The 14,991-nt window shown below is 42.2% G+C and overlaps 1 protein-coding gene across 1 annotated transcript in view; it reads right to left on the bottom strand.

The window, feature by feature from the left end:
- Positions 1-14,991, bottom strand: part of reln (reelin) — a 102,519-nt gene that overhangs the window by 49,450 nt on the left and 38,078 nt on the right. The window contains exon 5 of the mRNA XM_040131962.1: positions 8,289-8,427. Coding sequence (XP_039987896.1) covers positions 8,289-8,427 — 139 coding nt within the window. The remainder of the gene's footprint in view (positions 1-8,288; positions 8,428-14,991) is intronic.

Below are 14,991 nucleotides of genomic sequence, written 5' to 3'. Positions count from 1 at the left end.
AATGATGTTGTTTTGTTCCCCTTCAATAAATACAAAGACAAAACAAATGTCAGAAGAGATATATTCAGTGGGAGAGAGTGCTATTCCCTTGAAAGTGTGTGTATGAGTGAGTGGTTTGACTATGTGCGACTTAATAACGTGTATGTCATTAAAACAGTAGCCAGGAGAGGGCATTTAGTCTGAGCCGGAGAGTGTGTGATCAGCGCAGCACGACGCTAGCGTCTGTCCTGCCGTCACACTCCGGCGGCTCCTCAGCGTGTCTCTCATTACCGTCTCCACTCTGGGAGTCACACGCACACAGAACAGCACTGATATACGCAAAACATTTATTGAACATCTAAATGTTAATTTGACTTTCTTTGGGGGGGAAAAAAGCAATTAAGGGCCTAAATGTGTTGGTGTTTTTTTTTCCCCCTCCTTTCTCCCTCATCTGATTCAAATGAGGGATCATTCATCTTGTGTCATCCTCTCCCCTTTCATTAGTCTGGAGGAGCAAATCTCAGAGATGGGAAAGAGAGGGATTGAGGAAGATGGAGAAAAAGAGGAAGATTGAGAGAGAGAGAGAGAGAGATGGATAAATGGAGGGGGAGGGGAGAAGAGGGGCAGGTTGGGATTTGGTCAGAGGGAATAGACATGGGGGTTAGGTGGCCTTGTCTTCAAAGTCCGCAATCTACTGTCAAATAGCAAGGCATACGAGAAAAGGCAGGGATTCAGTCCACACACACACACACACACACACACACACACACACACACACACACACACACACACACACACACACACACACACACACACACACACACACACAGACTCCAAGCCATATATGAGCTTTAACATGTATGCAGATGGACAGCCTGTCACTCAAAGAGCTCCCAATAGGGCCTGGAGCGAGTAATTACCAAGCATGTCTTCCATGTTAGATTACATGTTGCTGTTGGCCATAAGTATCCCCCAGGAGTGAGCTTGACAGCTCCTTGCTAACCACACACTCACACACACACACACACACACACACACACACACACACACACACACACACACACACACACACACACACACACACACACACACACACACACACACACACACACACACACACACACACAGTGGGAAAGCCTGACTGCTGATTTACCCTAAAGCCCTATATAGGCAGTTAAATATAACTACTGCTATCTTAAAGACAGGAATATGCACTGAATACTGACCACGTAAACAAACTTTTGCCAGAAAAAAATGATTTTTCTCTCTCCACAGACAACTATTACATCTGAGGGCACAGGACACACACATTCCCTCGCTCTTCTTCCCGTTAGACGACACTCCCATCTCATTCTCCTCAAATCCCAATTAAAGGCAAATTTTCTCTCCCAGCTCACTAGGCCTGTTGGTAATCATGATTAATATGAGGCGCTTCAGTGGGGTGCAGTTCCAGTCGCCAGCACTGATTTAGTGCATTTGGACCAAACCCTTAAAATAATACACTCTAACTGGTTGATTTATCTTCCATGTTGAGGACCAGCTGTTATGCCATCACAATCATGGACAACGAGTAAAAGAATGGAGAAGCAGAAAGATGGAGAAGTAAAATCAGGACAATGAGAGAGGCTGAATCTGCATTCAGTTCTCTCCAGCAGATCACTGATCTGGAGCTCGGAGGAAATGTACAGTTGGTCTTCTTGATTTCAATCCAGCCTTGATATTTTCATAACCATCAGGAACTGAAAAAGTGTAACTTGTTTTGTGAAATCACACTACTCCCTCCCCCTCCCTCTACCCCTCAATTAATTAATTGAAAAAAGGCTCCTGGAGAACATGCAAATTTAATGAAGCTCCACAGAGGAGGGATTTGGGAGTTGTTTGGCAAATTACCTGCTTGTTAGCACAGGGTCATAGAGAGTTACGGCTCTGAATACAGCCAGAAGAAGCACAGTTACTGCTCAGTATAGAGCCAAGAGAAGAGCAGTTGACCTTGTCTACTGTTAGTGAGTAATAATTAGGGGGATTAGGAAAACAACAGTGCTTAGGAGTAAATATGTGAGGAAGAAAAAAACAGAACTCACCCTTAAAGAGCTGCTTATTTTCAGGCTCAGGCAAATTCATGTTCAGGTAAGATTTTTTTTTTTTCTTTTAGTCTTGAAAAAAGCTGCTTCAAAAAAAATGCTAATCTGAGAAAATCCACCCTTTAAAAACCATTGTCTCCCTTCCTCCCTTTCTCAACCAGGGTCAGATTAGGACAAGAGGAGGAGAAAGAGAAGAACGTACTGTAGACAACAGAGCGATGAATCCCTGAAACAAATCGTGTCTGTCATTTATCTTGTCAGTCACAACGGAGCACATTTGCAGGAACAGACAGCGCAAAAAGTCAAGCAATCATTTCACACAGTGAATGGAACAGACCCCCTATCCCTTGAGCATGGTTCATTTTGCTGCATTTAAAATGAAGTACTTTTCTTTTTCAATCTCCACGCTCTATTTCATCTAGAATTGATAGGGAGGTCACCATCTCGGCAGGTGGGACGGCAACCTCCTGATGAGACTGCTTTCGGTGCGGGACACATACGATGCGGACAATTTATGGCAGTATTGATCAGAGCACTGGTGTGCATTATGCATGTGTCGGTGAGCGAATGTGTGTCTCTGTGTATACAGGTGTATGTATATAATTATGGGGGTCATGGACTGTCCCATGGGAAATAAGACACTATCGTGGACGCAGAGACCTTTAAACAGCAACAGGAGCCTGGGTTGTGATCTGTTGAGGAGCACAGGAATGGGTTTGCCTCTAAAAGGTGATGATTCACTGTTCAATTCTGAAAAAGTGACACATTTTGAAAGTTTAAGAAAGGTTAAACCCATGAGTATGAGAGATATAGGAGTGGCTGTCTTATATGTGAATGTGTGATATATGAAAATTGGAATTATATGGTTGGACTGTGTCAGATTTGCAGCTGTGGTCAGACTGTGGAGCAAAAAAGCCAAATCAGATTTATGTGATCTGTCATCTTTCAAATTACTCCCCCATATTTCTATTTCTACAATGCCAAAAATGTGCTTACCTTGAACCAGTCATTCATGTTCCCCTACCCAATGTCTACAGTGAATCAGTCACACAGCCACAGGCCAGTGTGGAGCTTTGATGATGAGGGGAGCTCATTAACCATTGATTTTATGTTGAAACAGACTCAAAGATTGACTTGAATAATAGGAAATCAATACAGAAGACTACTATCAGGAGAAATTAGGAGCTGGGAGATAGGTCATCTGTCAGTCTGAAGTCTGAACTCCGACCTTTGACCTCTGATTAATACAACAGGCTGTCTATCATTCTGCCTGTGAAGTGGAGAGTTCAATCTAAATTTTAATTGATCACTTCATTTTGCCATTGGCATGTGTCCATAAGGGAGATCTGCACCTCCCTCTTTTTGAGGGTATATATAACTCTTTACTGTTTACGGATCGCTGACGGATCTCTAGTCGGTGGGCTCTGAATTTTTAGCAGCACACCTAAAAGTAGCAGCACATCTATATCACAGCTAAGTTTAAAATGACTGCTATCTGCAAAAGCTGTTGTTATAAAGGCACACGGAGTCAAGTTGGCTGAGAGCTATGCCTTTTTCTACAAAAGCAGCCAAACCACACTCTTTTCGACTGATGTCAACCACATATGTACTATACAATACAGTAGTGTGTGTTCCGCAAACTTCCTGCACACACAGACCTGCCTCCTCTGAACAGATGGCAGTATCATAAACACCCGGCATAATTACAGCACAGGAACCATTCCTTTTCAATTACAGCTAACAAGACAGGAGAGTATTTGAGCGCTCACCTGCCCTTCCTAACTCCATCTCTATTTCTCCTCCTAATTGCTCAGACAAGTGGCTTCAATCAGTCCGTGCCTCCACAGAGAAACCAGGGGTAGCAGAGATGCATAAGGAGAAGAGATATGTTTGCAGACAAGTGCATGTATACACACATGCATGTAAACGCACACATACACAGCATGCCATGACATACAGGGACAGCTATTAGATCCGCAGATGCCCGTCTCCTCAGGTGAACACTTTTGTGGGGGCTCACATGCAGTAATTAAAGCAATCTCCAATCCGGCAGCTGTCTGCGGCCCGCAGGGAGACAATACAAAACACTACAGCTCACACACACACACTCACACACACTCACACACACACACACACACACACACACACACACACACACACACACACACACACACACACACACACACACACACACACACACACACACACACACACACACACACACACATACCAACACACAAGGATATGTTCAGTCAGGACTGCATGTTTCCATACAGCACCTAGATAGCACCATACAGCACTCATACAAGCAAGAGTTATGCACAGTGGTAAGGATGTTTGCATGTTTTTCTGATGGTAGCTGTAAGTGAAGCAGAATGAAGGCAAAGAAAAGAACAGACACCCCAATGCATCTCTGCATTCACCAGGGGAGGCTATTAACCATTCTCACCTCTGCTGAGTGCAGCAAAGCATTCAGCACATTATGTGGTGGTGTTGACTGTCATTTCTGTGCAAGAAGAATCAAAAGTGGGGCACAACTTTTACGCAATCATTAAAACGTGACTTGGTTTGTATTTTAGGTGTAAAAAAGGGTTTTCTCTTGGTCTACAACATAGATACACTGTCATCATTTCTGAGTGTATTCTATTACGGCTGCAACTAAAGGTGAATTTTAAAGAATCAGCTGTAGTGGTTTTTTTTTTTCATTAGAATTAATTTAGTCTATAAATTGCCATAAAATAGTGGATTCCCAGAGGCCAGGTAACAGCTTCAAATTTCTTGGTTTTGGTTTTTGACAACAGCCCAAAACCCAAATATATTCAATTTAAAGTGATATAAAACAGAAAAGCAGTTATTATTAGCAGCATTTTGCTCGATAAAGGACTGAATTATCAAATTGCAATTATCAAAACTGTTGCTGATTAATTTTCTGTTGATTAACAAGTTTGAGTTTGAATATTGTGATCAGTGTTTCCTTATGGATGTACTGTATGTGTATTTTAGTGTATGCTCCCTACTCCTCCACCTCCTCTGCCTCCACTCCTCTCCTCTTCTCCTCCAAGGCCTCCGGTTCTCTTCAGGTGGCAATTTACAGCCACCCAGAAAATGAGTTCTTCTGGATCCCCACATCACTGCACTCTATCACACTCCTGCTAGTGATCTGTTACCTGGAACACTCCCACAATATTGCCCATAAAACTGCTCATAGGCCCCATATTAATGCAGCGGCGGACCAGCTCCAGCCCTGTGAAGGACGTAGTATGTCTGTGGCTTTAATTTAAACACTCATGGACACCGCTTGTGGAAAATTGTCCTTGTATCCATCAGGGCAGGAGTACTATGGGCAAGGGCAGGACATTGCATTATTTACATTTTGTACTGTCAAGAAAAATGTCTTTTGTGTTACATCCATAGCACTTTTTTTTTTTTATTACCGACGTTGACTTTTACACTGTTTAAGTAGTATTTCTTCATAAACTGCATATCTTGGGAAGAGTCCATTCAAATAAACCAAGATGCAAAAGTAAGATTTGACAGACAACGGCAACCAGTTTTCTGATCAAATCTCACCCTTGAGAGCAATAACCCTGACAGTTCGGTCCTGGAAAATTTGATGTGGCGCCCAAGGTGGCCCTGGTTTTGGACACAAGCCTGCTGAATTTCGCCACTGAACCCAGGGAGGGCAGCTCTGGAAACGAGGATATACTGGTAGAGATGGAAGCTGTGAACTGTAACAGGGTGCAGTAAGAGTGGTAAGAGTGGTGTGTTTGTGTATGTATGTATGTATGTGTGCGTGTGTGTGTGTGTGTGTGTGTGTGTGTGTGTGTGTGTGTGTGTGTGCGCGTGTGTTTGAGGAGCAGTCTCCAGCCAGCTGGAGTGTGACTGGCTGACTTTGATAAGGTCAGACGCAGGGGCCCTTATTGTCATATAGTCATGGCCCCCTGCCAGCCCCACAGTCATCAGCATTGGCACACTGCTGCTCCATGGTTTATACTCAAATGCAAACACACAGCACATGCATTGACACACAAAGTCAAATACTGAGGAAACACACAGTCCTAGTAAGCTGACGCACACTCCACAGTAAATGTGTTTGCTGGCAGACAAAAAAGCCAGTAAATCTGTTTGGCTCCGTGGATACTGTCTAAATGGCAGCTCCACTTCAGCAAATTCCCAAGCTGAATCCTTTTCTGTCAGTCTGTCCATAAAAGTCTCTGTCTGGTAGTCTATCGAGTCCCTCCAGGAATTCATTGAGGGATTTGTGCGAATGCTGCCAAAATGTTTAATTTAGCTGTGGTTTTTATGAAACTCTGATGCGCAATTTGCAATGTCTTTCAAGTTTTGAAAGAGGATGACTGGTAATAAAAAGAATAAAAAATAGGGGATTAGTTTGCAGTTTGATTTTTCTATCCAACCATTAAAATAATATGATGATAATAATGATTTCATCTTTGGAGTTCATTTTAAAAATACAGTGAGCTGTTCTGGATGTAAAAGTCTGAGAATTACCCTTGTCAATTTTATAAATATTGTAATATTTGTGGGTGAATTGCTCAAAGATCTTTAGGATGCGGTGCTTTGCTACTATGTCTTTGCATGAGGCAGAGTCATTGGAATACTACCTTTTCCTCTACACTTCTCCAGCAACAGCTGCTAATTGCATTTTGACTGATTATCAGCGTGAGGCTGTAAATCACCAGCCAAGAGAACTAGAGGGAAAGAGAGTTAGAGGGTGTGTCCAACAGATAGAGATGAAGAGAATGATGAAGAGCAAGATGAGCCAAAGGAAGGGGGAATGAAATGAAAAAAAGGAAAGACCAAGGCTGCTCTCAAATGTATACAGCTAGAGCCATTCCCTCTTGAGCCAATCAAACAACATGTAAGTTTCAGGGAAATACGGTGAGTAACATGTTCACTTACTCATATATGAAAAGTAAATCACCTGTCCGGTTTCCCTGAGCAACTGCTTACTGCCCCTGAGTGTGTTGCAGCGGGCTAAAAATCACAATAAAGCCCCAAATAGAAGGCATTTGTACTGGTGAGAGTGGAAAGCTGCTCGCCATAATGTAAAATAATAGAAGAACAACATCATGTGAAATGGTTTTTTTTTTCGCAGAAAAAGTGTGTGTGTGTGGGTGTGTCTCGCAGCCATCCTCGGCGGTTGGGTGGATCTGACCAGCGACTGCAGTGGAAGATTTTCTACAAGAGACTCTGAACACGACTCATACTTTATCCAACCAAGACCACTGAATAAGAGGATGGCGATATTGTGAAGGAAAAGTTGGTTTATCATTTATTCACTTTTGGTGATGCTCCTATAGAAGTTTCAATGTCTCTCCCAGGGGCCGTAGACAGATGTTTGATGAGTCCGGGGGGGGGGGGCAACATATAGCCTGTCGCCTTAGCATAAATGGAAGTAAGCCAAGCTATGCTGTGTCTGAGCTTCAATTTATGGCCAGTGAATGGGTAGCGGGTGGACATCATATAAGTTTCTATCTTATTGGAATTTGGGTTTGGGTAGAGGTAAAGATAACCAACTGGAACTATGTTCTTTGTCTCAAGAAACACTATAAAAGATGATTGTAAGACTCTCTTTCCATTGAGAAACTCTCCTTTGACTTCTTGTGATGAGGTTTGTTTGTCTCCTATATTGTAACTTACAATATATCTCACTTTAACCCTATCAGTGTTTTGTGTGTTTTATTGTGTTCAGAGTCCTTTGTAGAAAATCTTCCACAACAATATCGATGTTAATTTTCAGCAGGGTAAACACACACACACACACACACACACACACACACACACACACACACACACACACACACACACACACACACACACACACACACACACACACACATTCACACCTGCCACTCTACTGGGCCATGTCAAGCAAGGTAATTAGGATATAAACACACACGCTAATTCTGTCCCTGGCTAAACCTCTTTCCGGTCATCATGCACGCTTTCTCTGACAGGATGGCCTTTTAACAGCCTTTCTGTGGCACTATGTCAGCTAGTAAGCCTATCCCAGTCTTACTGGGTCAATATGCGGCCACACAAAATTAACGGATATTATTGTTACAGTTTACAACTTCCATGTCAGGGTTAGATGCTTAGCAGCTGTAGAGGTCCTAGTCTGTATTACCAGGCTATTCGTTTGCAATTTCTCTGTCTTATTCTCTCTTAGACACTTTTATTTTCTTCACATACACACGCATGACTTACAGGAAGTTGACACAGCCAGTGCCAGGAGGTGGGGCGATCCAGACAAAGCTGAAGCTGGTGGAGGGCTGGTGGCTAACGTGGGAAGCGACCACACTGCAAACAAACTGGGTTCCACCAAACTGACGTTCCGGTATCACACCTGGAGGGGCGAGAGGAGAATAAGTGAGACACCAAAAAGGACAAATGGAGAGGCAGAGAAAGCGAACTAGTGTCACCATGATTTGAACTGTTTTGTGCCATTTGCAATGCTGCTATACATAATCACTAAAGCCTACCAGAGATTCTCAGGTTTTTGAATGTTTTCCCCACCTTACAGGTAGCAGCTGGTTCCCATTTATTTTTATTACAGTATTAAAATCAACTTGCAAAGACATAAAACTTGCTTTAAGTAAGTTACAGTAATTTGTCACAGTCTATTTCATGTCTGCTTTTATCTTTGTAAAAGTTGCATTATCATTCTGTGATGATTTATAAGATACTGGTTTTTATGGTCTGCCATTGGTGCGTGTTCATGAGCCTCCTGAACCACATTTGCTTCATAAGCTTACATTGTCAGAAAACCACACCCAAAGACAAACAATCTTTAAAGATTAATCCACGCTCAACTACACTGCTGCACACTGATAGAGTTACTTCCACAAAACTGTGATGGATTACCAAAACTATTTCAAGCAAGTCTGTTCAGGTTTATTTTATGTAGTACTGAAATGAAAAGATGACAAGTAGGAACACGCTAAAATAAAAAATGGTATGTTGTGCAAGATGATTTGCAGCAAAGTCAAACTTATCAACTTGAGCACACTTAAAATCTTGCAATAATATTTGGTAATACAGAGTTAACTAAGGGCAATATGCAAAAAAAAAGTAAAGAAAAGGCAGAGTATTGACATCTACCTATGTCTGGAGTGTTGCACATACAGAACATATCACTTTACGCCTCCTCCCTTCTTTCCGTTTGCTTTTTTGTTTCTTTCCTCACTCATTTGATCTCGTGCCATTGAACTATTATTTTTTCCTTCCACTGGCATCCTACAGTTTTCTTTTTCTTTTTTCATTGCTTCCTGCCTAATACCCACATCTCATCCACATCACTCCCTTGTTCTTTTTCCTCTCCATTTCTCTCATTTCATCATTCATTTTTTTTGGACCACTTCTTTCTTCTCTCACTCCCTATGAGCTGACACTAGATAATGGTGCTCTTATTAATGACGGTCTGTGTCCAGCTATGATTGCACCGACGGAATGAAATCATGTCACACAATCTCTCCTAAATATCACAGAGGGCAAGGACAGGATGCCACTGGACTCATCAATCACTGTGCAGACATACAGAACGGTTTAATAATTTACTGTAACTGAGCGGCTTTGTAGTGCAGCAACCATCGCAACACAACTGGAGTGTACATTTGCACAGACACTTGTGCATCTCCCAGACAGGTAATCTGGGCATTTTTCATAATTCTACAAACCTAAGACAACATAGCGCGGTCCAGTGCACATGGAGCCAACACATTCAGCCAGTTTATAAATGCATGTAATGTACCATCTGTGTATGAAGATGTGCTCTGAGCTGCAGCGCTCTGTTGGCTGGCCTCTGCTCTTTATAACCTGCAAACACAATCCTCTCCTCTCCTCAATCATAACTCACTTCACTGAAAACATAATCAGCAACGATAAATAACATCAGAGCTTTAATATCCCCTGGATCAATGTGCAAATCAATATGCAAAGATTGTGTATGTGTGTGTGTGTTTGTGTGGTTCAAACCTAATTATTTAAAGAGAAATAATTCCGCCCATTTTTGACAGTAATAAATTTGACTTCAAAGATTGCTTCCATAAATACACACAATGTTGACAGCACCATAAATGTGTCTGTTTGACTCAGCCAGCTGTATGTGTGTATTAGTGAGTGTGTTCATTTGTAGTGTTGCACAAAATTTATGTTGATGTGTATGTGTGCGCCGTGGTACAAACAAACCTAGTTATCATTGCTGTCGGATGAAAAACTAAGAAAAACAACCTTGTTTTTAGATTGAGCACCATGTATTTATTTCACCCTGTGGGGTTTCCAAAGGTTCTCTTCAACCCAGGAGTTGTAAATTTTCATCAAACTCTTTTACTGGAGTTCAAACTGAATAATCATCAAAGCGCTATGATTTATTTCACATGACAACAAAATATTGTGACATTATGTGCTAGTGCATGCGGCGTGTGGTCCTAATGTGTCAGATTTACGAGGTGTCAAGCGAAGCGGCCTTACAGATTGCTAAGGAGCTGCTGGTGTGTAATAACAGTCTGAGATGTAATCACCCACTAATTGTACTGCTGTTCTCCAATCACTTCGGCTACAACCTCTCTGTGTAATGGTCGCGATTTACTCCTAAGCAAACACATAAGCACTCGCACGAGGAAACACACATAAAGCCATATTACTGTCTAGGGTTATTGCTACATTGTTTGCTTGAGCAAGATCCACTCAGCACCCTTTTTTTTTTTTACTGCCAAAAGACAGAGCAGCAGAAATAGTTTGTGTGCTGGTCTTATGAAGCACTCAGGGAAGCATGCATTGACATACTCATATATCTTTCCTCTTTTTTAAGCTCCCTCTAAAGAGTGCCATTTTCAGAACAATTTCCTTTCTCTTATGTGCCACAAATTTACTGCCACAACCAAGGCAGTCAAGACAACAGTTTTAGCACTAATTGTGCAATTTTGTGGCAGAAGAAGAGAAGGCGAAGTGCTATGAATCTTTCCCACCATATTGCCATGGTGCAATTTGAGAATCCCTGCAGATGTGCATAATACAAGCTTAGCTCTCGTGGCAATGAAAACACTATCTGGAGAGTTGCAAAGACAAACAGAGAGAGAGAAAGAGAGAGAGAGAGGTGTGGTGATGGAGTTGAGAAGCAGACTGAGCAGAGGAGACAGCAGAAGGAGAAAGTACAGGGCTGTGGCCAGTGTGAACAGAAGGGCAGAAACAATGAATCACTCATTCAAATCACTCATTCAAAGGAGTATTTACCTTTAACAATGCTGTGGACCATCAGTGAGAAAAAGAAGAAGGTGGGAAGGGCACCAACAACAGCTTTAGTGTTAGAGTGGTTTTTTATTTACAATTATGACAAACTCTTGTAATACAACCCACACTATTGTTCTACAAGCTACTATAACTCTTGCTCAAATAGGAGAGTAAACAAATATTGGATGAAGTTAAAACAAAACACAGAGCAAAATTAGGAATAATATTGTGAGAAAATTAGGATAATAAAGAAAATAGCAACAGACATTGAGAGAAAGCAATACAGCGAGAGAGGTAGAGAGAGGGAGGAACTGATGGTATGGCTAAGGGAAAGCAAAGAGTGGTTTGGCTAGGCTAAAGATGAAAAGGCAGACTGATGCACTCCAGGTCACAGCAGCGCTGGGACTTGACACCAGTCATAGAATTTCTATTCCCACTTGAAAAATACACTCAGGCGTAAAAATGCAAATAACGAACAAGTCCCTTTCATGTCTAGGAGTAGAGAGATGGAGAGAGAGGAAGAAATCACTATTATTCAATGTGAATGAATGCCAAATGTTCCAGTAAAGCAACAAGCTGTAGTGAATCTGGTGAGCGAAAAAAAGATAGCTCTGACATTACTGGTTCTGTCCAGGGAGATGAGCAGAGACACAGAAAGACAGGCTCTTTCGTCATCGTGAAATGAAAACATACAATAAAGCCCTTCCTGTGTCCTTTAACGCCAGGGTCACACATTGCTTTATTTTCTGTCAATATTTTGGGCTTTGTTTTTCTCCTCTTTTCCCATTCTTGGTCCCCCAAATTCTCCAGATCCCCACATACCTTTAGTTACCGGGTGATTGATATGCATATCGGGGTTTAACCTCTTTCTAGTAAATGAAACAAACGGGCTAATTTTATGCTTAATCAGCTGTGACTGTTTTTTCTCCACATATGGGCTCGTTATCACACAATCAGCCACGTGCAGAACTCACCTCTACTGAGCTGACAATGACCAGGGTTGTAGCTGCGGTAAAAATGTCACCGGTGATGCATTCAAGCTGCATGTTAGATAAGTATCCGTAGAGGCCGCTTCTAATTCAATAAGTAGGCACAGGGGGGGATCTTGAAGGACTGTTGCCACCACACATCCGCCGTCAAACGCGCACATGCAAACACGTGCACACTTGCGCGCACGCACACAAACACACACCGGTCTTTCACATGCAGATTGGGCACTTATGAGCTGTTGGCAGTGATTAATGGCAAGGGAAGATGACCTGCTAACTCCCACGGTATGACTGGGCAGAGCATGTTTCATAAATTTGAACCCACGCACACATATACATGCACACGCAAATGCCTATACATGCATTCTCGCGCATGGCCACACACAAACTCACTCAGATAAACAGAAACACAGGAAATGGGTGTGTCTGAATTTTAAGGGTCATTTGTTGGTTGTAGGACTGTCACCCCAGCATCAATCTTTGCTGGTAATTGCAGTGAATTTTTAAAGCGACTCCTTAAAAAGGAAGTGGGAAGTTCACCGCCTTTTATTTATTCATATTCAGTCCGCCCATGTCTCCAGTAACAAAGACTTCTCCGCATTTTTTCCCTTCGGTCTGGTCTTTCTCTTTTGAATATGTAAACACTTCAATTCACTTCTGTCTGTGTACTCTTTAACGTCTCTCTGTTTGGACAGTGCATTTTTATCTGTCTTTAAATCTCACCTTGCTAATGAGTTTTCCACAGCCAGGCTCAAAACAAGTCTAATAGATGGAATGAGAATTCTCCCTAACGGAGCAGATGGGCAATTGGTGGCTCAGCCTGGCAGCGACTTCACACTGTAGGACCAAAAGGAGCCGATCTAACAGGCATTAGAACTGATAGATAGGCTCTGTGGCAGAGATGTGAGGTATTGAGAGACACCATTCAAATTGATGTGCACATTTACCAGAATCATTCAGAATTTATACACACCATTTGACATCTGGTCAGTACCAAATAGCTACGGGCATCTGCAGTCATTCCACAGCTGTCCTTCAGCCATGTCTGGCTCTGGAGCAACAGGACACTATTATTTTGAGTGATCTGTCTGTGTTTGATTCAACTGTATCCAGTCCTGATAAATGGTTTTAAGATGACTTCAAGACAGTTAAACATGTTTTTTCCAGATAGATTTCCGATTCGTTCTCTCTGCTGACAGGAAGGCAGTGGGAAAATAAGCCTCAGTCCCTAAAGGCAAGAGGAATCTTGGTGTTTCTTCCTTTCTAACCAACAGTCAATCCTTCACCTTTCCCTTCAACGCAGCAATTGTTATTAATGAATCCATGTACGCCTTTAATGCTAGAGAACACACACACAGAACCAAAAATACAAATACACATGATCCTGTATGTCTGCACATACACATAGAAAAGCAACCACAAACAGAACATTAAAATGCATGTGCATGCATAGCAGTTTGCTCGGAGCGTTAATGAAAGTGCTATGAAGTAGCATAATGTGCTGCAAGGAGATTAGGCTATTTGATTTTTGTCTAGGGAATTTATATTTGTCACCGATCACTACATACTTTTTGATTAAACACAGAAAAGTGGGACTCATTTAAAAAGCACAGATTAAAGTTTATGATGCACATCTTTTCTCTTCCAGGCCTGTTGTGTGCATGTTTGTGGTGTGTGTGTATGTATGTGCACACTCAGACAGATAATAGTCTTATAAACAGTGAGAATTCTCCCACTTGGTCAGACTTAGAAATTCAGAGTATACCACCCCAGATAATCTTGAGAGCTGGCCCATTAAAGGCTCATATTTCATGTGATAATTCTTAAAACCTGTCATAAACCTATTGAAGCCTTAACATGTGTTATTAAACGCCTATGAATGTATGGGAATCTGTCAAAAGCCAGAATAATGCCTCTGTCAACATGTTTCAGGAGAATGCCACACAATAGCAACAGAAATGATACATCACAACAGTACTGACAGCCTGAGTAGGGACCCCATACGCTTTGTGCTACTGAATAATCCCATGCTATGTGTGTGTGTTTGTGTGCGCCTGCTGTGGTGCATTCATCCTTTCTTCCGAACACTATCTTCAGCTGGTCAGCCGGACCACTGCAGGGTCTCACGGCACATGACAACCTGACTCTGATGTGCCATTGGCTGAAACGGGCATCCATCTCAGCATCTGCCAATCACACTGCCATGGAGACAGGTTGGCAGCGTTGTGGTGATGGCAGGGGTCCGGCACAGTGTTGCCAGGAGGAAGCTGTGTGTTAATATGGGTGGTGAAAGATGCCAGTGGCCAGGGGAAACGGGGTAAGAGACTTTGTGGGAAAAAGTGAGGGGGAGAGGTTTGCCACTTGAATGAAAGGGTGTCTAAATGGCAGTAAAGGACACCTGGAGGTCTGCTGAGCAGTATATGTGTGTATGTGTATGTGTTTACATTATTATGATTTTCAGTGTGTTCACAGTACGTTCAACTGAATGTTCTGTGAAAGAAGCCATTTGTGTATAATAAAATGTATGTATTCATGCCCTTTCTCTAAGAACCTGACCAATTTTTCCCCATATGCATACATTCACAGAACAATTGCTCTTTCATTTAGGCCTCCATTGTATCTCACAGCATCCATCATCCATCATCCATAAACTCATGAAGGCAAGGCCACACACACACACACAAACACACACA

The sequence above is a fragment of the Xiphias gladius genome, chromosome 8 (genome assembly GCF_016859285.1).
Source record: "Xiphias gladius isolate SHS-SW01 ecotype Sanya breed wild chromosome 8, ASM1685928v1, whole genome shotgun sequence".
In the NCBI taxonomy this organism is placed as follows: Eukaryota; Metazoa; Chordata; class Actinopteri; order Istiophoriformes; family Xiphiidae; genus Xiphias; species Xiphias gladius.
The sequence above is the reverse complement of the archived record's forward strand: the minus strand, read 5'-3'. Positions and strand labels throughout refer to the sequence as shown.